At 42.0% G+C, this 26,097-nt stretch overlaps 1 protein-coding gene across 1 annotated transcript in view; it reads right to left on the bottom strand.

Annotated features, from left to right (window-relative positions):
- Positions 1-26,097, bottom strand: part of BTBD9 (BTB domain containing 9) — a 298,931-nt gene that overhangs the window by 266,467 nt on the left and 6,367 nt on the right. Inside the window, exons 2-4 of the mRNA XM_026649595.1 lie at positions 9,102-9,312; positions 4,572-4,935; positions 2,029-2,293 (exon numbers count right to left, since the gene is read on the bottom strand). Of these exons, the coding sequence (XP_026505380.1) occupies positions 2,029-2,293; positions 4,572-4,935; positions 9,102-9,286 (814 nt within the window). The 5' untranslated portion in view covers positions 9,287-9,312. The remainder of the gene's footprint in view (positions 1-2,028; positions 2,294-4,571; positions 4,936-9,101; positions 9,313-26,097) is intronic.

Here is a 26,097-nt window from a genome sequence, read left to right as displayed (position 1 = left end):
GGTTACAATCGTTGTCTTTCTATCCTGAACTGTTTGTGAAGTTTCTGGAAATCTGCCTATTCTCTGAAAGTAGTAATAATTAAGTGGGCTAACTCTAGACATTTCATGATGCATTATTTAATACTTTGAAAGTGAATAGTTTTCTGATGATAGTTTACAGTTTAATTCGAACTTAGTACTTAAGGAAAAGCCACAGGAATTCAATTCTTAAAATAGCTACATTACTGACAGGGTGAGAAATCATGAGCTTCGGTGCCTGCTATCAATAGCCAAGTGACTATAGAGAAAAGGAAATCAGCAGGCAACATCCAGGCTTTGTAAACTTCCATTTCATAGTACTATAAAAAGAATGCCACTTTATGACAAAATTGAAAAAAATCCCAACATGAATGCAGAGGATCAGTAAAGCCTGTAGTTTCCAAAGTGAAAAACCTGAAGGGACAGCTGCTAAAAAAAGCAGTTTTCCGTAACGGAAAGCTCATTCCCGCATGATTTAAGAGACCACAATACAGAATATTCTCTAAGAGTATTCAACATTATTCTCAACTGCAGTATAAATATTCTGTGCTATGTAACTGTTACTTTGTATCACAGAAATGTTTTTATAAAACACTTTGCCAACTGTAAAAGGTTAAAACCTAATTCACAAATAATACAAATAATCTAGTACAATGGTGGGGACAGGTTCCTATTACAGCAATCACAAGGGAAATGCTTTCCTCTCTTTTCATACGTAGAATGTAAACTCTCTGGTGCAGGGACTGATTTTCATTTTACACATTATGTGGGCAAACAATGTAAAGGGGAAGAGAAAAATCAGATACAGAATATTTTGAAACTAAACAGCAAAACTATTATTTTTATTACAAAATTAGCATTAAAAATCTGACAGATGCCTGCATTAAAGTTTGATTACTTTTTAGATATAAAGGTTCTACAAATGGTTTTCCTTGAGGAAAAATTAAGCATTTTGATAAAAATGCACTCTGCTGTAATTTACATGCTAAAACAACATCTAGACTATGAGAAGTTAACATATTTTCCTATTTAATGTTTGTCATCCCTGCCATTGCAATTCTTCAGAAAAAGAGCAAATGGAAGTTAGGAAACTATTCCAGCTATATTTTTCATTACTCTTTCTGCCTCCAGGGCCAGATAAAAAATTCACTCTCACTTAAAGCAATTTCAGATATTCTCAAGTGTTCCCAAGGTGTTGGATTTAGGCATTTTAATTTTATAGGTATTTTCCAATTAGTAATATACCACTCATTTCTACTGACAAATTACAAATCCATACATAAGGCCCTACCAAATTCATGGTCCATTTTGGTCAATTTCATGGTCATAGGATTTTAAAAATCATAAATTTCATGATTTCAGCTATTTAAATCTGAAATGTCATGGTGTTATAATTGTAGAGATCCTAACCCAAAAAGGACTTGCAGGGGGGAAGAAATTGCAACATTATTTGTAGGAGTGGTTGCAGTACTGCTATCCTTACCTCTGCACTACTGCTGGTGGTGGCGCTGCCTTCTGCGCTGGGCAGCTGGAGAGCAATGGCTGCTGGCTGGGAGCCCAGCCCTTAAGGCAGAGCCGCTGCCAGCAGCAGTGCAGAAGTGAGGATGGCATGGTATGGTATTGCCACCCTTACTTCTGTGCTGCTGTTGGCAGGGCACTGCCTTCAGAGCTGGGTGCCTGGCCAACAACCACCGTTCTCCAGCCACCCAGCTCTGAAGGCAGCACAGAATCAAGGGTGGCAATACCGCAACCCCCCTAAAATAACCTTGTGACCCCCTGCAACTCCCTTTTGGGTCAGGACCCCCAATTTGACAAACACTGGTCTCACCCGTGAAATCTGTAGAGTGTATGGTAAAAGCTACACAAAAGACCTGATTTCACAGGGGGAGACCAGATTTCACAGTCCGTGACACATTTTTTCATGGCTGTGGATATGGCAGGGCCTTCGCCATAGAACAGTTGTATTTTGAAAGTCCATCCCCAACAAGTTTAAAAAATACTGATGCTCACTTAGCATGCCCCTGTAGTTGAGGTCCATGTCCCGACTTTCAGAACGAACTTTAATGGCATCCAGAATGGCATCAGGCGACAGCAATCCAGAAGGTCTTACAACATTTAGTAGTTCTGTCAGACTCATCAGGGGTAAGCGTACTGCCTGCATGATTTCAGCATGATTCTCCTTGGGGTTATGTTTACACCAGTTCATCAAAGCCTGGAAAATATCCTTCTCAGGTGCTGCAAATGAATCCCTCAGCACAACATTTAGAAGAGCAGCCTAAATAGAGAACATCCAAGAAAATTCATGTCTAAAACATAGCAAAAATTAACAGATCTTTAACTGGTAAAGCTATAAAAGCTCTTTCAAAACTTGATTATACTAGTGGGACAGTGACTCTGTAGACAAACATTATAGCCATTAACTAGCTCAGATGTAGCCAGGGCATTAAAAAGTATTTTACTGAGAAAAGGAATTTTGGTCAGGACCTTGGTTTAATGCCTATCCAGCAGATGGCACCTCTAACCGAGCAACATCCCCAAAGGAGTGAATGCCCTGCACTGTCAGATCAAAGTATAAGGCAAAGTCCTCATACTTGAATCCTAACCTTCTTGGTCAGAGGCGAAACCACTACTGACTCACTATGATACTCTTACTGAGCAGCCTCCCTGGCCTTTCGGTTTTTATTTTGAGTATTGTATTCAGTTATAGCTTACTTGCTTTTACTCATTTTAATCACTTATGCAAGAATTCTAGATTTTCTGCTTACATAATAGGTTACGATTATACCACCACCACCACCAGAACAAGGCTTAGAGTGTGTAAGTGTGTCAAGCCACTCAAATTAATTGTATCCCAATGTACTTTAAACTCTCAGTGCTGATGGGTCAAGGAGTAAATAAAGGTGATTTTTGGATTTGGCAGTTTAGTGGGCTGCTAAAGTAAAATGTTGGTAGCACACCTTTGAACTTAGCTATATGATCACTGGTGTGAAAATTAGATGAAGGTTTTATATCACCCACTCCAAGCTCTTTCCCTCCTTTCGTTTTTGGGGCCAAGCTGCACAAAAAATTCACATAGCTCTATCTCCTGGACAGAAGCACAAACACGCACTGATTGCAAAATGAAATCAACCAGAATTGAACAACTTTTTGCATTTTCACTTTGCAGCCAGTATAAGTAGGAATGAGCCTTAGAACAAGGAAGTCCTCCTGCAGCACTGGTTTTCCCGCAAACTCCAGCTACTGGAAAGGAGGTAGCATGTTTCCTGGTCAAGGAGTCTGCTGTTTGTTCCATTCTACACTGATGTTATCTCCAATGCATTCTTAGTTGACATATTATATCTGGCATCAAGTAGTTAACAGTGAGGACTTCAGTGTCAAAAGGGTGGGGGAGCAATTATAATTTCCTCTGTAACCAGATACCGAGTTAGTTAGCTCTGTAAGGTCTCTGGTCTCTATTCATAGAATAGATGTTCTCATTAAACCTGCCAAAAAAGTCAGTGTATTTTTTACAGTAAAATGGACTTGAAATATTTTTCATACACGTTTTAATATCCCTTTATAACCACTCATTGAAAGCTTGAAACTGAAACTTGCATTCTTACAAAAAAAAATTCTGCTATTTCACATGCACCCTGGTTTGAGTGCTGGGTTACCAATACTGAGTTTTGAGGCAAATGAAACAATATGGGAGCATTTACTGCTAAAAAAAAAAAAAAAAAATCTAGGACTACATCCTCTGGTGCAGTGTAGCCACTTGGCACTGTACCATTGATGTATCCAGCCCAGAAGGCTCACTCTAGCGCATGGGGGAACTCCAGTGGCACAGAGCTACCACAGAGATTCCTATGCACATTCATATACTACCTCTAGTACAATGTAGGGTGTGTGACCAGAGAACAGGACATAACTAGAATACCCCTACACTGCAATGATCCACAATTGTGGTTTCAGCCCGTTGGGACAGTTAGCAGCTGGTGTAAATTGCAGCAGCCCAAAGGTTGCTCCAACTTATGCTGGGAGAATGATCCTTCATGTAGGAGCCCTAGGATCAGGAGAATGAACATAAACTGAGTTTTATGCCATCTTTGCAACTCCCTCCTCCAAACCTTTACTGCGTACACTTTGGCCAGGCTTCAAATGCCAGACTATACTGTTTAACGGACAGTGCAGACTTTACAAATATGTAAGAAAACATACATAAGAAGGTAAATATTTTGCTCCTACCCTTGACAATGTCCTGTTAAGAGTCATGTTTAACTTTTGTAATTGGTCACAGTTGACTAGCTCAATAGATATTACATTTAGGAATAATCTTTAGGTTCTCTTTATTACCACAATGTTTATAGAATACTACAAAGTATTAGTTATTCATCTCATCTTGACTTGAGTAACTCCAGCAATGCAATTTCACTGCTAACTGACCTTACTATTAAAGTTTCTTATTACTTGGCCTATACTTCTCTTTTCTTCGTTTCAGACCACTATTAGCATTTTATCATAGTGTTTTTTATAGACCACAACCAACATGTCTAAAAGAACTTGCAAAGACGCACCTTAGAAAGTGACAGAAAGCCTTCACTGGAGAGCACCTCTTGAGCATTTCTATCCATAAACATACAGCACATACAAGTCAGTTTAGGGAGTGAGTAGAGACTGGCAACATCAAAGGTCATACAAACATTCTGAATATTAAGTATGGTGCAAAGATACTCAGAGGTGGAATCCTCTAATTCTGGGAATCCATATTTGTGAGCCAGGCTCAGGAAATCCAGGAGTACCTCTTCCTTCTCATCTCTTAATGTAGCACGGCCTGTGTATATATATTTCAGCAGCATTGTAAATGCTTCTGCAGTGGTATCCTGAAGAGGGATTTCTGCTTCAGGCTGAGATTCTCTCATTCCACCATATAATAATGCTCTAGAAACAGAAAGAAAATGTGACAAACTTGCACCCTAATAATGGGTGCCTTATTATATATATTTAAACAGTAAAGTAAATAAATCAAGAGGCCTAGAGTGCAACCAAATGCCAGGTGAAAGAATAAATGAAGATATATTTGCAATGACTCCTCAGAAGAGGCCACATAAAATGAAAAAGAATCATTTTGAAAATTTGAAATGGAAGCTATGTGGACAACTTAAAATTCAGCTCTACTCTGATAGTGTCTACGTAGGAGTAGCACTGTGGGGTCTCTTCATCATTATCTCAATTATTCTACATCAAGTTTAGTCAGTTTACAGGTAAAAAGAAAGGGATGTGAGGTTTTTTGTTTTGTTTTTTAATTTCAGCTCTGAAAATTTACCCTGGGATCTGACAGTTAAGTTAGGTTCTTTCCTACTTACATATCACCACCAGCAATAATGAACTTTCAGACCAAATTATATCCTTAGTGACACCTGCACAGCCCCACTGAAAGTTGGGGAAGCAGAAGTACAGACAGGTGAAATGACTTGCTGACGCTCATATTATGAAAGAATAGCAGAACTGGCAACAGAACCCAGGAGTGTAAATGCCCATTTCCTTGCTCTATCCATTAACTGTAGCATACGACAGTCTTGGAGTCCTAGGTGATGAGACTTGTGAAGAATCAAAAAGTTTGCAACATGTTTTCTCTAGATCAGGGGTCTTAAACACGCGGCCCACGGAGCTCTTCCCTGCGGCCCGTGGAGCTCCCCACGCCCCACCCCGTTACTTCCTGTCGCTGCCAAACTCCCCTCACCCCCGCCCCCCGAGTTATTTTCTGTGCCTGTTAAGCTACCCGTGCGCTGCTACCCAATGTTTGGGGCACCTGCCACCCCCACGCGCCGTCCCCCCCGCCCCCCCGGAGTGTCTCCCGGCACCCACTTGCTGCCTCCTCACTGCCTCGGAGCCTGGAGCCTGCAGCACAAGGTGACTCAGGAGCCTGCAGCACACCTTGAATCCGCTCTGCTCTGCAGGCTGCCGGCTTCCGGCAGGTCCTAGTGTCCCTCTTCACTAGGGCCAGGGCAGGCTGCCCTTCCCCTGCCCTTCTGCCCTAGTCCTGAGCCTCTCTCTTCAGTGAGGTGCTGCCACCCTGGAGTCGCTCTAGGTAAGCGGCGTCAGGCCAGAGCCCGCACCCTGCACCCCAACCCACTATCCGGAGCCCCCTGCCACACCCTGCACCCCAACCCCCTGCCACATCCAGCACCCCTCCTGCACCCCACACCCCAATTCCCTGCCCTGAGCCCCCTGCTGCACACCTCCTGCACCTCAACTCCCTGCCCTGAGCCCCCAACACACCCCGCATCCCTCCTGCACCCTAACCCCTTGTCTGGAGCCCCTGCCACATCCCACACCCTCCCGCACCCCAACTCCCTGCTGCACCCCTCACCCCTCCTGCACCCCACACCCCAATTCCCTGCCCTGAGCTCCCGCCGTACCCTACACACCTCCTGCACCTCAACTACCTGCCCTGAGCCCCCATCACACCCCGCACCCCTCCTGCACCACCTGGGGGCAGAGAGGGGGCAGAGTTGGGGTGAGGACTTCGGGGTTGGAATGGGGGCAGGGAAGAGGTGGGGCAGGGGTGGGGCCTCATGGAAGGGGTGGAGTGGGGGCGGGGCAGGGGGCAGCAAGGGGTGGGTGTCAGTGATGCGGCCCTCGGGCCAATGCACTAGTCCTCATGCGGCCTTCGTGGTCATTTGAGTTTGAGACCCCTGCTCTAGATGATAGGTAATTTGTGCATTCTGTACACATACATCTTAGTTTAATCACTAGCCTCTCTGGCATTCATATGAGAGAAGAATTATCTTGAAATTTTACTATGTACAGTTTAAGAATGGGAAGTAGATCTGCTGTGTTAAAATGAGACATGAGTTTCAACCCAATTTTTAAAACATGCAATATTTTCCTAGGTCATATTGCAGCAGACAGAGCCTTTTCAATGAACAATTTCAGCAAGAAAGGTTAAAACTAAACATTTTTAATAAATAAGTTGTATACAAAATGGCAAATGACTGCATAGGAAGGAGTGCTGCGGAAACGGGTCTGGGAGTCATAGTGGACCACAAGCTAAATACGAATCAGCAGTGTAACACTTTTGTAAAAAAAGCAAACATCATTATAGGATGTATTAGCAGGAGTGTTGTAAGCATGTGTGACATTATTGACAAAATCTGTAACTGTATAGATCACTGTTGCAACCACTGTTATATATTTGCAGCAAATATTGTACAAAGGTTGTGGTGTGAGGTGTCCATGGGAAGGTTATGATTGGCTGGTTATAATTATGCTATCTGTATATGTGCATCATTTTGTAGTTGAAGTTATGAACATTGGCTCTATACTGTCTGTATTTCAAACTTATGCTATGCTTCTGGGTGACACCCCAGACAAGTTGGTGTCAACACTGCCTAGCCTGCTTGATGGCCCATTAAGGACCATCAGCTATACAACTGACCCATTGAAAGAAGGCAGACACAGCTTGTGACTCAGCAAGGTATGGAGGGACATGCCTATGGACAGAACTCTGAGGTTTTCCATGCCATGTGATGGACAGCTTGTCTTTGGGACAAAGAAAGCAGAGATCACATGGCAAGAGACTATAAAAAGTTGCTGCAGCTCCTCCATCTTGTCTTCAATCCTGCTTCTTACCTCTGGAGGGACTTTGCTACAAACGGAAGCTCTACACAAAGGACTGATGACCCATCCCAGCTGGGGATGTACTCCAGAGACTTGATTTGAACCTGCAGCTTATTCCATCATTGCTACAAGCCTGAACCAAGAACTTTGCCATTACTGTATGTAATTGATTCCATTTAACCAATTCTAGCTCTCATCTATATCTTTTTCCTTTTATGAATAAACCTTTAGATTTTAGATTCTAAAGGATTGGCAACAGCATTATTTGTGGGTAAGCTCTGATTTGTATATTGACCTGGGTCTGGGGCTTGGTCCTTGGGGATTGAGAGAACCTCTTTTCTTTTACTGGGGTATTGGTTTTCATACCATTTGTCCCCATAACGAGTGGCACTGGTGGTGATACTGGGAAACTGGAGTGTCTAAGGGAATTGCTTGTGTGACTTATGGTTAGCCAGTGAGGTAAAACCAAAGTCTTCTCTGTTTGGCTGGTTTGGTTTGCCTTGGTGTGCACAGAAACCCCAGCCCTGGGCTGTAACTGCCCTGCTTTAAGCAATTTGTCCTGAATTGACTCTCTCAGTTGGGTCCCGCCAGAACCAGAATTGTTACAGCATGACACCAGAACTAATTCTTCTACTCCATGCTAATTAGATCTCAACTGGAGTACTGTGTACAGTTCTGGGTGCACATTTCAGGAAAGATGTGGACAAATTGGAGAAAGTCCAGAGAAGAGCAACAAAAATGATTAAAGGTCTAGAAAACATGACCTATGAGGGAAGATTGAAAAAATTGGGTTTGTTTAGTCTGGAAAAGAGAAGATTGAGAGGGAACATGATTACAGTTTTCAAATACATAAAAGGTTATTACAAGGAGGAGGGAGAAAAACTGTTGTTCTTAACCTCTGAGGAGAGGACAAGAAGCAATGGGCTTAAATTGCAGCAAGGGAGGTTTAGGGTTGGACATTAGGAAAAATTTCCTACCTGTCAGGGTGGTTAAACACTGGAATAAATTGGCTAAGGAGGTTGTGGAACCACCATCATTGGAGATTTTTAAGAGTATGTTAGACAAATACCTGTCAGGGATGGTCTAGATAATACTTAGTCCTGCCACGAGTGCAGAGGACTGGACTAGATGACCTCTTGAGGTCCCTTCCAGTCCTATGATACAAGCATGTTACCTGTATTTACACTTTTACTTTACAGAGGAAACCAACATCATATTTACATCATTCCATTTGTGTTCTGAAGTTTATTTCTTTTTAATCTGTAAATTGAGAGCTCAATTTAATGACAGTCAAAAACATTATGATGTCATGGTTTTTTCCAGCTTTTTACAGTTGGCCACAATGCTTTGATGCACTGAGAAGCATTCACACAAGAAAGGTCATGTTCAGTAAATAGCAGATTATGGGAGTATTTCTCTGAACTTCCCAGGGTATATTTCATACACAAAGTTTCCTGTAAACTGGACAAGAAGCAATACATCACCTGAAATAATGGCATCTAGCAGCCAGAATCACTCTATGTGCAGGAAAACGTTTCTTTTCTACAATAAAGGTAACATCACTATACTCCTCCCCATTCATCAGAGCGCCAACATTCTCTGACAAAATGTGAACATGGTCAATTTCCCCCACAGCTGTGTAAGGACGGAGTGGGTGACTATTACTCATCTTGATGAAGTGATGGTATTGGCAGCCTATAGGAAGAAAGAAAAGAACTATAAGCATTTTTAAAACTGGATACTGAAACTACCTCAGAGAACAAGTTACAATTATAAAAAAGCTAATATAGATGAATTTAGACAATTACAAGGGATAACAATTATTTAGTGAGGATTTTACTAAATCAGTTACAATGGGAACCCACCCAACTTGCTTCAAAAATTATATTTCAGTTTGATTTCAGATATCTCCACCATACTTTTATTCTGCCAATGCATCTGTTCTAAATCAACAAGATGCCATTAATCAAATCAAAGTAACTGAATGGGCTGTAAAGCTTCTGCACTTCTAAATGATTCACAAAAGACAAAACTCTCTATATATTAAAATTAGCTGACTGACCAAGGAGAGAGAAATCATTATCTGAGTAAACAGGCTTAGTCTAAATACACCTCTACCCCGATATAACACTGTCCTCGGGAGCCAAAAAAATCTTACCACGGTATAGGTGAAACCGCGTTATATCGAACTTGCTTTGATCCACCGGAGTGCGCAGCCTCGCCCCCCCAAGAGCACTGCTTTACCACGTTATATCCGAATTCGTATTATATCAGGTCGCGTTATATCGGGGTAGAGGTATACTGAAATCTATGCTAAAGTGTTTTCATCAGTAATTAGCCGGATTATGGGTGTTCATGACATATTCTGACTGGATCCAGATTAATTTACTAGAACTGAAATAATTAGTGATTCTTAATGACTAACATATGAAGACTGTTCTGATAGCAAAGTTCTAGCAGGCAGAGATTCCAGTAAATCCTTGAAAGACTTAGAGGACTCCACTGGGAAGCCTTCTCCACTAAGTGTATTTTCAGACTGAAGAGGCTTTATGAGAAAAAAAGACCTGCTCTTCAATTGCAGAGTCTAAAAGATCTCTTGAGGGGAGAAATGGCATTTACAAGGCATATGGTTTAGCTATTTATTTCACTCAGTTTGTGTACCCATGTGGTGTATAATTTGAAATAGCATTCCTTAAACTTCAAATATCACTTGGGGAGAGAAATAAAATTCTGTCTACATTTAAGCAGAAAATATACCTCTGAATAATTTCTTCTCACCTAACAGACCAGAAACCTACCCCACTTGACTCTCTGGCCATATACTTTACCTCTGGAAATCCACAAGCTTAAACTGAACATGCAGATAACCATAAAGGGTGATATGTCCTTGACTTCATTAACATTATTATAGGAAATTTCAATATTATACCATAAATTAAGGTGGTAATGGCCATTCCATTCTAAGCCTCGATTGTTAGTCTCCTATAACTTCCCCAAAAAACGTAGGGGAGCAAAATTTATTAGATTTGTGTGTTGAGTGTCCTCAACCATCAGGCTTCAGGAGGCATTCAGTTCAGAAATTTTTGACTAATTTTTTTTAAGTTATTTTCCCTCTTTGATACCCTTTTGGAATGTCCTTGTTCGCTGAACGTATCCAAGAAAGCGGCACCAAAACACAAGCCGCAATATTTGTGATAACACAGATTGATATATTCTGGGATACCTTCTGTGAACCAGGAAGTACCAAAATGATTTCACAGAGGGGACAAGGGAATTTTAAAAGTTAGTTAAAGTTTATTTCATACAAGTACTGTAGTGCAATCTCTTTATCGTGAAAGTGCAACTTACAAATGTAGAATTTTTTTTGGTTACATAACTGCACTCAGAAAAACAATGTAAAACTTTAGAGCCTACAAGGCCACTCAGTCCTACTTCTTGTTCAGCCAATTGCTAAGACAAACAAGATCGTTTAAATTTACAGGAGATAATGCTGCCGGCTTCTTATTTACAATGTCACCTGAAAGTGAGAACAGGCATTCGCATGGCACTTTTGTAGCCAGCATTGCAAGGCATTTACATGCCAGATATGCTAAACATTCGTATGCCCCTTCATGCTTCAGCACCATTCCAGAGGACAGGCTTCCATGCTGATGACACTCGTTAAAAAAATAATGTGTTAATTAAATTTTGACTGAGCTCCTTGGGGGGGGGGGGCAGAAAGAAGAATAGTATGTCTCCTGCTCTGTTTTACCTGCATTCTGCCATATAATTCATGTTTTAGCAGTCTTGGATGATGACCCAGCACATGTTGTTCGTTTTAAGAACACTTTCACTGCAGATTTGACAAAATGCAAAGAAGGTACCAATATGAGATTTCTAAAGATAGCTGCAGCACTCAACCCAAGGGTAAGAATCTGAAGTGCCTTCCAAAATCTGGGAGGGACGAGGTGTGGAGCATGCTTTCAGAAGTCTTAAAGAGCAACACTCCGATGCGGAAACTACAGAACCTGAACCACCAAAAAAGAAAATCAACCTTCTGCTGGTGACATCTGACTCAGATGATGAAAATGAACATGCGCCAGTCTGCACTGCTTTGGATCGTTATTGAGCAGAACCCATCATCTGCATGGATGCATGTCCTCTGGAATGATGGTTGAAGCATGAAGGGACATGTGAATCTTTACCGCATCTGGCACGTGAATATCTTGAGACACCGGGTACAACAATGCCATGCGAATGCCTGTTCTCGCTTTCAGGCGACATTGTAAACTAGAAGTAGGCAGCATTATCTCCCGGAAATGTAAACAAACTTGTTTGTCTGAGTGACTGGCTGAACAAAAATTAGAACTGAGTGGACTTGTAGGCTCTTAAGTTTTACATCGTTTTATTTTTGAATGCAGTTATTTTTTGTACATTATTCTATATTTGTAAGTTCAACTTTCATGATAAAGAGATTTCATTACAGTACTTGTATGAGGTGAATTGAAAAATATTTTTTGGGTTTTTTTACAGCACAAATATTTGTAATAAAAAATAAAGTGAGTCCTGTACTCTTTGTGTTCTGTGTTGTAACTGAAATCAATATATTTGAAAATGTAAAAAACATCCAAAACTATTTAAATAAAGGGTATTCTATTATTGTTTAACAGTGCGATTAATCGTGATTATTTTTTAAATCGCTTGACAGCCCTAATTATAATGGTGGCAGATCTAGAATCTATATACCCATCAGGATTTCCACATCCTACATTTCAAGGAGTCCCTGCTGTTCATTTGAATTATTACTCTTAAGAGTAGAGCCAGACGAATCTCACCAGAACTGGTATAGATCTTCCTGCTACTTTCTCATCATCATCGGAAGCTAGGAGGTTCATACATGGCAGTTTATGGTGCAGCAGGATATTAGCTTTTTTTCCCTAATCTGTTTACTTCCATTTATCTGCCCTACACTCTATTACATCCTCCTTTCCTTTTGAGATGAGTGTGTGGAGGGATGTGACCAAACACACACAATGGGTTAATTTTTCTAGGTGTGTTTGAAATCAAGTTGACAGAAAAGATTCATCTGGCTGTACACTAACTTTATTTCCAACAGCTGTAGATGCTGCCTACACTGGTAACTGAGTGGGTTAAAGACCAATAGCCTTCATCTCAAGTCAAAATAGGTGAAAAGCCTCTGGATTAGCAAGTGGTAGTTTGTACTCCCCCAAGAATCAATGTATAGCAGTGATACTCAGACTGAGACTCACGATCCGCAAGTGGCCTTTTAATGTGTCTCCTGCAGCAATGTTTAGCACATATTAAAACACTGTGCGATTTAATTATTATCCAATCCAAGTTATTAACCAATCAGGATGCTTTTACTATGTTATTAACCAATTACAGTTGATAAAATAATAATACTTGGTCATTTTGCTGTGAGAATTTTATATATAAAAACCAACTAAATATTTCCCATCATACTGTTTAAATATGAATATATAGTACTTTAGTAAATGCGACGGTGAATTCACACTACTGTGGCTCTTTTGGGTAATATTGACTGCTAATTTGGCTCCTGAATGACTGACGTCTGAGTATCACGGGTGTATAGGATGATAGGTATAATCTGGTTTGGGGAATATTTCTGGGAGGCTTCGCCATTTAGCGAATAGATGGGATTTGCCCTCTGAAAGGCACAATGTTGTGCTAGTCAAGAGTATGGACTACAACTATGCTGATTGCTGGAGATGTAGAGTTCCAAGAAATGGATTGGTTACTGGTGTGGGAGCTTTTCAAATTCTGTAGCAACAAAGGATTGAGATGACTGATAACTTGATATAGATCAAGTTTTGGGGGTTTAGAATTTACCTTTCAACCTCGAGTAGGGCACTGTAAGATAATAAAGCTGGTTTGAAACAGAGGTTCTGGTCACATTCAGTGCATAATTTGTTTGGAATTAGGCCAAGTACAGATATTATTTAATCATAAATGGCACTGCCTGATCATGCCTGCATTGCAGAGACATTGCAGGAAGTTGCCTATGATGCTATATTGGCTGATCTCTGCCCTGCTGGTTACTTCATTAGATATAAATCCAGGCAGGGTCAGTGACGGTGTGTGCCCATACTTTTTAATTTTAAGATGCAGCGCAGGAAGTGATTCACCCTTCAAAATGAATTTGAATACACCCTAGTATTAAATTAATCTAGAGATCAAGGTGATATACAGGCCATCTTACAACTCTAAGATTTTTCTCAAGATGATTCAGCTTTGCATTACAGCCATCAAAACTAACAGTCCTAGGTGATGTTACTGCCAAGGATGACTCGTATGCAATTTTGCAATCTCACCACTTGCACAACAGCTACAAGAGTACCCAAAGCAGTTTCAGGCACAAGCTGTATCAGTCAGCACACTTTTAATTTGATATTCAGAATTGGTTTGGAAACTAAGAACATAAGAATGATCATACTGGTTAGACCAATGGTCCATCTAGCACAGTATCCTCTCTTCCTACAGTGGCCAGTTTCAGATACTTCAAAGAGAATGAATAGAACAGGACAATCATCAAGTGATCCATTCCCTGTCATCCACTCCCAGCATCTGCCAGTCAGAGGCTGAGGAACATCCAGAGCATGAGGTTGCATCCCTGACCATCTTGGCTAATAGCCATTGATGGACCTATCCTCCATGAACTTACCTAATTCTCCTTTGAATCCAGTTATAGTTTTGGCCTTCACAATACTCCCTGGCAACAAGTTCCACAGGTTGACTGTGCACTGTGTGAACGTCCTTTTATTTGTTTTATGCCTGCTGCCTATTAATGGTGACCTCTGATTCTTCTGTTATATAAAAGGCTAAACAACACTTCCTTATTCACTTCCTCCACACCGTTGACAATTTCATAGACCTCTATCATATCCCCACCACCACCACCACCACCACCCACTGCTGCCCCCAGTCATTTCTTTTCCAAGCTGAAGAGTCTCAGTCTTTTTAATATCTCATCTTACGGAAGCTGTTCCATAACCCTAATAATTTTGTTGCCCTACTATGTACCTTTTTCCAATTCTAATATATCTTTGGGACGGGGCGACCAGAATTGCACGCAGTATTCAATGTGTGGGCATACCATGGATTTATATAATGGCATTATGATATTTACTGTCTTATCATCTATCCCTTTCCTAATGGTTCCTGACCCTGTTAGCTTTATTGACTGTTGCTGCACACTAAGCGGATGTTTTCAAAGAATTAACCAGAATGACTCCAAGATCTCTTTCTTGAGTGGTAATAGCTAATTTAGATCCCATCACTTTGTATGTATCGTTGGGATTATGTTTTCCAGTGTGCATTACTTTGAATTTATCAACATTGAAATTCATCTGCTATTTTGTTGCCCAGTCACCCAGTTTTGGGAGATCCCTTTGTAACTCTTCACTCTTTTGCTTTGGACTTAACTATCAAGTAATTTTGTATCATCGGCAAATTTTGCTACCTCACTGTTTACTCCTTTTTTCAGATCATTTATGAACGTTGAACAGCACTGATCCCACTACAAATCCCTAGGGAACCCTGCTATTTACCTCTCTCCATTCTGAAAACTCACCATTTATTCCTTCCCTTTATTTCCTGTCTCTTAACCAGTTAATGATCCATAAGACCTTCCCCCATTTATTCCATGACTGCTTACTTTGTTTAAGAGCCTCCGGTAAGGGACCTTGTTCAAAGGCTTTCTGAAAGTCCAAGTATGCTATATCCACTGGGTCACCCTTGGCCACGTTTGTTGACACTGTCAAAGAATTCTAATAGCTTGGTGAGGCATGATTTCCCTTTACAAAAATCGAGTTGAATCTTCTCCAACAAATCATGCTCATCCATGTGTCTGATAATTCTGTTTATTATATTTTCAACCAGTTTGCCTGGTACTGAAGTTAGGTTTACCAATCTGTAAATGCCAAGATCACCTCTGGAACCTTTTTTAAAAATCAGATTTATATTAGCCCTCCAGTTCATCTTGTACAGAGTTACAGTTAAGCAAAGGGTTACATACCACAGCTAGTAACGCTGCAATTTCATATCTGAATTCCTTTATAACCCTTGGGTGAACACCATGTGGTCCTGGTGACTTATTAATGTTTAATTTATCAATTTGTTCCAAAACCACCTCTACTGACACCTCAATCTGGTACACTTCCTCAGATTTGTCACCTAAAAAAAATGGCTCAAGTGTGGGAATCTCTCTCATATTCTCTGCAGTGAAAACTGATGCAAACCAAGAGGGCAAAATCCAGATGGAAGGGTTTGAAGGAATGAAAAACCTGCTGTGTTTCCATGTGGAAGATGGACAGCACCTGGTAAACTAGCATGTAGATTGTTTTACTATATATTTTTTCAGTAATGTGTTTGTCCTAAAATAAATGTATTGTGCTCTGACTGAGTATTGGTAATCAGGATAGACTGATTTAAATCAAAGTAATTTAAACCCCCAATTTTAATTGTTACTTAAATCAGCAAGCAGGAAACCTTGATTTAAATCATTAGTTCTGATCTAACTTTGCATTCACACTTTTTAGTTATATTCCTACAGAATAGTTGATTCCCAGTGGTTGGTAACTATGATGCTGCTTGGGGTATTCAAGGCGGCGAGTCACCTTGTCACCAACTGCCTCCAGTGCTAGGGAGTCTTGCCTGTGTTAGCTGGCTGTTGGCTAACTAACACAATTAGTCTGTCAGCCACTCAAGCATTCTTCTCTGGGTTACACCAGCTCTGTCTTTGCCTGGCAGGTTGACAATAGATTCACCCCAGCCCCCAAGTTTCTTCAAAGTGTACCTTTGTGGTGTCCAGCCCCTGATCACTGGATACTGACAGAAATCCCAGATTATCTCATCCCAAAGGTACAGTGTACCACAGTTTACCAGTTTTACCTTAGACCACTGCTCCTATATCACACATAACACTTGAGTTCAATTATAAACCTGTGGCGACGAAAAAAGGAAGGAGACAGAGCGCCAGGTCTTGGTAGCTGAAAAAGCCTTCCAGGGACTTTTTACTGGGGTTTTTATTTTTTTACTTTTATGTTTACAGCACTTATGAGAGGTTGAATTTTTGAGCATAGGAGGAGCGTACAGTGCACATTAACATGACCTAACAAACCTATATTTTGTGCACGTGAAAGCGAGCAGCGAGGGTGACGATCAGGTCAGCCAATAAGTTTCCCAATCGCAGGCGCTGGGGTGTAGGCCGCTCCGGCCTCGTAGCCACGGGCGCAGTGTGCCGCACCCGTGGGCTGACGATTCGGGAGCTATGCGTCCCTACATAAACCAAAAGCATATTTATTTAAGAAAGAATAGAGATTCAGATAAAAACCAGTGAGAGTGGTGGGAACAAATGATTAGATATAAAACATCATAACACACATTCTAAAGACTAAACTAACAAGTTATCGTATCTCAACCTGAGGAAACTGTCTAAAGAAGTTTCTCTCACCCAAAGTACTCTCCAGCACTTTCAATCAAGCCTTGCTGAGATCCCCTTTTCATGAAGCAAACTCACTATCAGTTTACTTAGTAGGTGAAGGATACCAGGGTATATTTTTTCACCCCCAAATATACCACAACAGATCTTTGATGTTTACGTCAAAAAAGGTACCATCCTCCCCTCTCCTCGCTGTTTACTTTTTCTGTTAGTTTTCTTCTGAAGTTTCTCCCAGCTCTTCATTAGCATTTGACTTAGAATGCTAATACAATCTTATTGTATCACATACAATACACAATGGTGCCCACAGGAGATATATCTCTCTTATCCCTCTGTCTGGAGGAGTTTGTTTCAAGATACACTACCTTTCAGTGACCTGTTTTTAACCACAGATCTAGAGAACATAATTTTTAGTATAAAACACATAATTCTGAACATATTTTTCCAAACATACATCTCACAATGGTTATGAGGACCAGTGTGAGATATGCTTTAATTAGACACCTTACACTACATTCTTTTGTTGAATCCAGAGGATCCTATACCCCTATATACACCAGTGCCCTCTGCCAGTTGGCATCCAGAGTTTCTAGGGTCACAGTAACCATTAAAACATGTTGATTTGCATCTAAATATAGCTTTTACACTAAAACTGATATATTTTTGCTAACCAGAACATAGTATATCTATAATATTTGTGCAATTACATAGTTTAACATATATTTATTCAGGTTCTTAATTTTTACATGTTTTATTATGTTTGCAAAATAGTGAATCCTACTCTCTTTTTTTTTTTTTTTACACTTGTGATTTGTGTCAAGTTGCATTTGGATAAAAATTGGGATTCAATTAAAATGTGCAAAAATAACTTTTATTAATTAAATAAAACAATTTTCTTTTATATTCAATGTTTAAAGTAAACTGAACTGACTGTTTCTGGTTACCATAGATTTAAATATTTTAGAACTAGTAGATATAATCTTACAGCACATTTTAGTCATATATTGGAAGAGGAAGACAAGTTGTCCTGCTTTTTCAACTCCTAATCAGTTTAACTTTGAATTAACTAGTTGAATAAACTGAAATGAAGAAAATATTCTCTCTGTACCTCTCTGAAAATATCCTCTCTGTAGAAAAGGTTACTTCTATCAAAAACTAGTTTAGCACTTCAACAAACCCTGGTTCAAGGTGCTTAACCAGTGACTTCCACCAGTTCAGTGGTTTGACTTTCTTTAAAACTTCAGCAGCACACATGTACTAACAAATTAAATAAAAGAGAATATTACGTAATTTTAATAGATTATAGTAAATTTAGGCTTTAACATAGGTTGACAATTTCCAATTTTAAACAGGTTTGTTTTTAAAAATGTATTAAAAATCATTTTTTTAAAAGCTAGACTTTTACCTACCCAGCTGCTAACTTTGTCATTGTCCCTTGAGAGAGAATCACAGGTGGTGGATTAAGGTCAGACCTTCTAGGATAATCACCGCAAGATTAAATACCTGGCCAGGAAGAAGAGGGACATGGGTCCACACCCTAACAAAGCTGATTGCTAAGAAGCCCAAGATATGCTCTAAGAATTATTCTGGAGAAGTTCTATAGCCTGTGCTATACAGCAAGTCAGACTAGATGATCATATGGTTCCTTCTGGTTTTAGAACCTACAAAAATCTGAATAGGTACTCTTAAGCAGGCAAAAAGAGGAGCAGAGGTGCAGTTATCCCCAGAACTGTGACAGTGGAAAAAGAGCCACAACCTTTACTGTTATATAAAAAACATACTGCATAATATTAAAACAAAATATTTCAGTACAATAAGCCAGCATCTCAGGAAATCAGAAAACAGTGAAATTGTCTGGATTTAGTTCAACACACAAACACATGAATTAATACTGTCTGTGTCTTAAGTGTTGAAATCCATATGCTTAAATATATATTTTTATTATATTATATAAGAATAGCAGAGTATATAACACTGCCTAGAGATGAGAAACCATTAACAGCAAGAATCATATGTGCTGTAATGCTAGCCTGAACAATTGTAAAGGTTTTATTTAAGTTACTGAACCTTAATATTTTAACAAAATTTAAGATTTGCTAGGGTCAAGCCACATACATTAAATACTAAAAATAAAATCAATAATTTTAAGATTCCGATCCAAATCCATGAGACATGCTGGTACTTAATTCAAGACACTGTTAATGAATAGGGTCGGTCTGCATTAAAACCCCTACACGATTTTGGTTATCAGTGATAAAGCTAATCAAGAATTTAAATAAAAACCATAAATACAGAGGTGATATTTAGGATTAAATTCACAATACCATCACTGTTTTACTCTGCTTTAGTGATAAGACAGTTGCAATTCTGCCCTTGGAACACTAGCCAGACAATGCCTACAGTTGCTTATCTTTTCTTTCTTTCTTCTCAATATTTTTTCCTAAAAGTAATTCTTCCTTTTCTGTAATTTCATATTATTTGGGATATTTAAATGGAAACAAAATCTTTGTTACATATGCTCTTTTCTGGAGTCATTATCCTACCCAACAGTCAGAACCATATTTATGTAAAAGAAATTATCTAAAGTGTTGAATAGGCACAAGTAATATCTTAAAGATCCCGTTTTCATATAAATACGTCTCTAGTAAAAAAGTACAAAGAAAAAATATTTTAGGTAAACAAGATGATCCTTCACCAGAATGTCTTCTTATATTTTTAAATGAAGCATTAGCAAATAATTAATTCTGAATGTCTTTGATTTTGCTGGATTAAGTCATTTTGTCAACATTATTTTAATGTAGCTTTGTGGTACTTCATTTATTTGAAGTTGGTAACACTAGTGGAAAAAAATAGAAATTCATCTCACACACATATGGAATACTTAGAAGTAAAAAAATCTAAGACATTTCATTGGAAAAAACAAAAAACAAACTTTCCATTGACACTGTACCAAGTCTAGAGGTCCTTAAAATGCAATGCATAAAACTATAAATCTCACTGAATTATAAACAGAACACTTTCATTGATACTGGTTCTCTGAGAATCTTCAAAATAGGTACAAAGGAAAAAAACCAGGACCCAGACTAAATCAAAATCTTACTACAGAAGATATCACTGGTATCTTCTGCAGTCTGTATGAAAACCTTACTATGAATAAAACAAAAATATTGTGTTGGTATGCGTGACGTGACGCTCCGTATTATTTATAGAAATATGCGTATGATATAAATATGGCATAACAGATATATTTTATGCAAGATGGCTCATGTAAGATATCATTGGAAAAGTTATGATTTAGTGACTGTGATTATCCAATTTGTATATATGAATCATTTCTGTATCTGGAGTTAGGAATATTGACTATGTAACAATTACAACTGTGGTTATACTTGGAGACACCCACCAGAGAGTAAGCAATCAGCTTTGATGGGCCATTTGAAAAATTCTTTGAAGATGTGGATCTCCCATCTTCCGGGAGTTCCTTCCTGTGGACATTGCAAATAAACCTGGTTTCATGGTTGCTTTGACACTGCAAGGTCAGGTGATAATGTCACCTGGTACAAAGTACCACGTTGGACACTGCTGGTATTTTTCCAGTGGAAACAAAGGCTTCCTGCCTTATATAAATTCTATTTAGGCTAGGCAAACAGGTCTTGGGCAGAAAGGTAATGGAGAAGAAACAAAAGACTGCTGAAAGTACCTGAAGAGACAAAGGAACTGAGCTGTGGGAAAGGCAAGGGCTGAGTCCAGACTAAGGCCTTGGCTACACTTGCGAGTTACAGCGCTGTAAAGCCGCCCCCAGCGCTGTAACTCACTCCCCGTTCACACTGGCAAGGCATTTGCAGTGCTGTATCTCCATGGTTGCAGTGCTGCATGTACTCCACCTCCCCAAGAGGAATAGCGAGTATTGTGCTGCCGCTGCAGCGCTGTGGCGCCAGTGTGGCTGTCCAATGCGCTGTGAATGGCCTCCAGAATTATTCGGCAGTATCCCACAATGCCTGTTCTAGCCACTCTGGTCATCAGTTCAAACTCTACTGCCCTGGCCTCAGGTAACCAACCATGTGACCCACCCTTTACATTCCCCAGGAATTTTAAAAAGCCCCTTCCTGTTTGCTCAGCCCGGCGTGGCGTGCTATCAGCGAATCTTTCCAGGTGACCATGCCTCCACGCACCAAGCGAGCCCCAGCATGGAGCAGTGGCGAGTTGCTGGACCTCATCAGTGTTTGGGGGCAGGAAGCTGTACAGTCCCAGCTGCGCTCCAGCCGTAGGAATTACGATACCTTCGGGAAGGTATCAAAAGACATGATGGAAAGGGGCCATGACCGGGACGCCCTGCGGTGCAGGATTAAAGTGAAGGAGCTGCGGAGTGCCTACCGCAAAACCCGCGACGCAAACGGCCGCTTGGGTGCTCCCCCCGCGACCTGCCGATTCTACAAAGAGCTGGATCTGATACTTGGGGTTAACCCCACCTCCACTCCGAGCACCACCATGGACACTTCAGAGCTGGTGTTGGGGGGGGGGGGAAGAGGAGGAGGAAAACGGGAGTGATGGTGGTGGGCCGGATGGAGACACCCCGGAATCCCTGGAGCCATGCAGCCTGGAGCTCTTCTCGAGCCAGAAGGAAGGTAGCCAGTCGCAGCGGCCGGTACTTGGTGGAGGACAAACAAAAGAGCAGGTTCCCGGTAAGCGTTTAGTTTGCAGGAAGGAATTTTTTCGGTGCGGGCTCTTTGGGAGAGGAGGGTTAGGCATGCATGCCTAGATGCGGAATAGTGCATCGATGTGGTTTATCACATAGCGGTAATCGGCTTCAGTAATCTCCTCGAATGTCTCATCCAGAATGTGTGCAATGCGCTTGCGCAGGTTTATCGGGAGAGCCACCGTGGTCCTTGTCCCAGTCAGGCTAACGTGTCCGCGCCACTGTGCCGCAAGGGGCGGGGGGACCATTGCTGCACACAGGCAAGCTGCATATGGGCCAGGGCGGAAGCCGCATTGCAGTAGAAGACCCTCCCTTGCTTCCCAGGTCACCCTCAGCAGCGAGATATCGTCCAGGACGAACTCCTGTGGAAAATGTTGGGACAGTGTTCAGTGTAGGTGCCCCCTGAAGCTGTTGGCTCTCCCCAAGGCACAGAAACCCAGAGGACAGTGCAGCCCTGAAACAATCAGTCCCCCTTACTCACCATTTTGAGGCTCCCGTGGGATGTGTGCGCTCTGTTTCGGACGGGAAAATTATGCTATTGTGTAGACCCTGTGTGTTTTCTACTCCTTAAGTGCGGGGGGAATCATTACTCTGTCTGGTATAAACAATGCTGCCTCTGTTAAATGTTGCATTTTGCCTATACAGCAGCATCAACCTTGAGACCTCAGCCGTCCCTCTTATCGCCTGCTCAGAGACTGCAAAGACTCAGGAAGAGACCGCGAAAAAGCAAAGAAGACATGCGGCAATCTATTAAAGAGAATGAGAAAGCACAGAACTGGAGGGAGAGAGAAAGCAGGATCCGCCAGGAAAACACAGCGCACCGGCGGCAAAGCACGGAGCACTGGCAGCAAAGCACGGATCGGCTCATAAGCATCCTGGAGTGCCAAGCAGACGCTATCCAGGAGCTCGTAGCCATGCAGAAAGAGGAGCAGTACCGCAAACGCCACCCCCCCCACAGCCCTTGTCCCAAAACTCTTTCCGCTGTGCCTCACTGTCACCTCCAACCCACTTTCCCCAACTTCCGTGTTCTTCACGCCACCCGCTGCCTCCAACACCAGTATCTTCACCACCCAGCCCTGAAAACCACGACCCTTACCCTCTGCACTCAACCCCTATCACCATGCAGTATAGCTATCCTGAAGTGCAGCACTCACTGCACAGCACACCAGACAGGACATACGCGAATCTGTGATTGTACCGTTCCCCACTCCACCCCCTTGTTTCTTTTCAATAATTTTTTTTTCTTTTCAATAAATGGATTCTTTGGCTTTGAAAACATTCTTTATTATTGCATAAAGTAAAAGACTCCTTAGCCCAGGAAATAAACAGGCACTGCAAGTCTACTTGTCTGCTTAGCAGACACTGATTCCTAAAGATTGGAACTACTGCACTTCACTCCCGTGCAGGGCACCAGATATCACTGCTGGTTTTCAGCCTCAAATTGCTCCCTCAAGGCATCCCTAATCCTTGCAGCCCTGCGCTGGGCCCCTGTAATAGCCCTGCTCTCTGGCTGTGCAAATTCAGCCTCCAGGTGTTGAACCTCGGAGGTCCATGCCTGAGTGAAGCTTTCACCCTTCCCTTCACAAATATTATGGAGGGCACAGCACGCGGATATAACCGCGGGGATGCTGTTTTCGGCCAAGTCCAGCTTCCCATACAGAGATCGCCAGCAGCCCTTTAAACGGCCAAAGGCACACTACACAGTCATTCGGCACCGGCTCAGCCTGTAGTTGAACCGTTCCTTGCTGCTGTCAAGGCTCCCTGTAGGGTTTCATGAGCCACGGCATTAACGGGTAAGCGGGATCTCCAAGGATCACAATGGGCATTTCAACTTCCCCTACCGTGATCTTCCGCTCTGGGAAAAAAGTCCCGGCCTGCATCTTCCTGAACAGCCAAGTGTTCCGAAAGATGCGTGCATCATGCACTTTTCCAGGCCAGCCTGTGTTAATGTCAATGAAATGCCCATGGTGATCCACAAGCGCCTGGAGAACCATAGAGAAATACCCATTCCGATTAACGTACTCGGATCCTAGGTGAGGTGGTGCCAGAATAGGAATGTGCGTCCCATCTATCGCCCCTCCACAGTTAGGGTACCCATTTGTGCAAAGCCATCCACTATTTCCTGCAAGTTACCCAGAGTCACGGTTCTTCTGAGTAGGATGCGATTAATGGCCTTGCAAACTTGCATCAACACGATTCCAACAGTCGACTTTCCCACTCCAAACTGGTTTGCGACTGACTGGTAGCTGTCTGGGGTTGCCAGCTTCCAGATTGCAATAGCCACCCGCTTCTCCACTGGCAGGGCAGCTCTCAATCTCGTGCCCTTGCGCCGCAGGGTGGGGGCGAGCTCCTCACACAGTCCCATGAAAGTGGCTTTTCTCATCCGAAAGTTCTGCAGCCGCTGCTTGTCATCCCAGACTTCCATGACAATGTGATCCCACCACTCGGTGCTTGTTTCCCGAGCCCAAAAGCGGCGTTCCACGGTGCTGAGCATGTCCGTGAATGCCACAAGCAATTTCATGTCGTACGCGTTACGCAGCTCGATAGCATTGTCGGACTCCTCACTCTCACTGTCACTTTGGATCTTAAGGAATAGTTCGACAACCAAACGTGACGTGCTGGCGAGATAAGTCAGCATACGCCTCAGCAGTTCGGGCTCCATTTCCCGCACACAGATCGCGCTGTGTTGAAAGATGGCGCCAAAGGTGAACGGAAACAAAGGGATTTCTGGGATGCGAAGCGATGCATCACGGGGCGTTGGGACAGGACCCAGAATGCCCCGCACCCACGCCCCCTTCCCACAACCCACGGCGCCAGAATGGGAAAAGATGCTCTGTGGGATAGCTGCCCATAATTCACCGCTCCCAATAGCGCTGCAATTGCCGCAAATGTGGCCACGACAGTGCGCTGGGCAGCTGTCAGTGTGGACAGACTGCAGCGCTTTCCCTACTCAGCTGCACGAAGTCAGGTTTAACTCACAGCGCTGTACATCTGCAAGTGTAGCCAAGGCCTAAGACAGGAGTCTAATCTGTAAAGAGAAATAACTGGAACTCTAAGCTACAGAAACTCTGCAACTTGCCTAAAACAACGTTTAGGGTGAGAAATTACATGTTGTTACCTGTTTCTTGAGTGTATTAAGCTTAGTTTGCATGTTTTGTTTTATTTGCTCAGTAATCTGCTTTGTTCTGTTTGCTATCCCTTATGATCACTTAAAATTTAACTTTTGTAGTTAAACTTATTTCTTGTTTATAACATAACCCATTTGTGCAATTCATGTCGGGGGGCGGGAGGGTGGGGGCAAGAAGTTCTGCACATCTCTCTCCACATTGAGTGTTGAGCAATTTCCTAGCTGAATCTTCCCATAGAGAGCTGCTTTGCAGAGTCTGTGTGATTCTACAGCTGGTGCGTCCTTACCTGTGTCTGTGTGCTGCCAGAGGCCGAAGAGCCTGATTCAGAAAAACAGGGAGAGGGAGCCCAGACTAGTGGAGCAGGCTGGCTCAATGAAACCCCAATACATCAGGTGGCGCATTGAAAGGGGGAGTCCAACCCATCACAGTATCATTATAATTGTAATCAACAAACAAGTTGTAAAAACAGATCAGACTATGTCTCTCCATTCTGCAGGAACAGCAATTAATTTTATCCTGATACATCCCTGCAATTACCATTAAGGTCAATTGGAGCTGTGTGTGCATAACTGAGGGTGTAACTGGCTCTAGCTAATGACAAGTAGTAACTCAAAGTAATCCATACAGTATGTACATCACAGAAGTTAAGATATTCTGAAATCTCCTGATTTCTGAGAATTAATGTAACAGTGTTACAATTAAAAAAAAAAATGTTTTAGTTTGCCTTACACCCTACTCCCTTCTTGTGGGAGGGGGAAATTAAAGGAAAAAAACGGGATTAGCTCACTATTCTCTCTCCACTAGGCTGCCTTTTGCCGACAAAACTGTGTAGTGTAGACAAGGCCCAAGTGTCCACATGGGGAATTAATGTGCACTAGTTATTCTGCACTAAATTCACACCTTAATTTACTCTGCACTAACTTTCCCACATCGATAAGTCCAGAGCAGCTTTTTCTGAGTAGCAGCTATTCCACAACGTACAGTGGTAATAGATCAGAGGCAGCTAACTTTTTGGCCTGAAGGCCGCATCGGGTTTCGTAAATTGTATGGAGGGCCGGTTAGGGGAAGGGGTCGTGGCCTGGCCCCCACCTCCTATCTCCCCCCCCCCCCCCCGGCCCCCGCCCCCTCCCACCCGCCCCGTTCCCTGATGGGCCGTAGTTTGCCCACCTCTGTAATAGATACTTAGACCCTGAAAG

The sequence above is a fragment of the Terrapene carolina genome, unplaced genomic scaffold (assembly GCF_002925995.2).
Source record: "Terrapene carolina triunguis isolate 2854851 unplaced genomic scaffold, T_m_triunguis-2.0 Scaffold85, whole genome shotgun sequence".
In the NCBI taxonomy this organism is placed as follows: Eukaryota; Metazoa; Chordata; order Testudines; family Emydidae; genus Terrapene; species Terrapene triunguis.
This window is presented reverse-complemented; position numbering and strand designations above follow the sequence as displayed.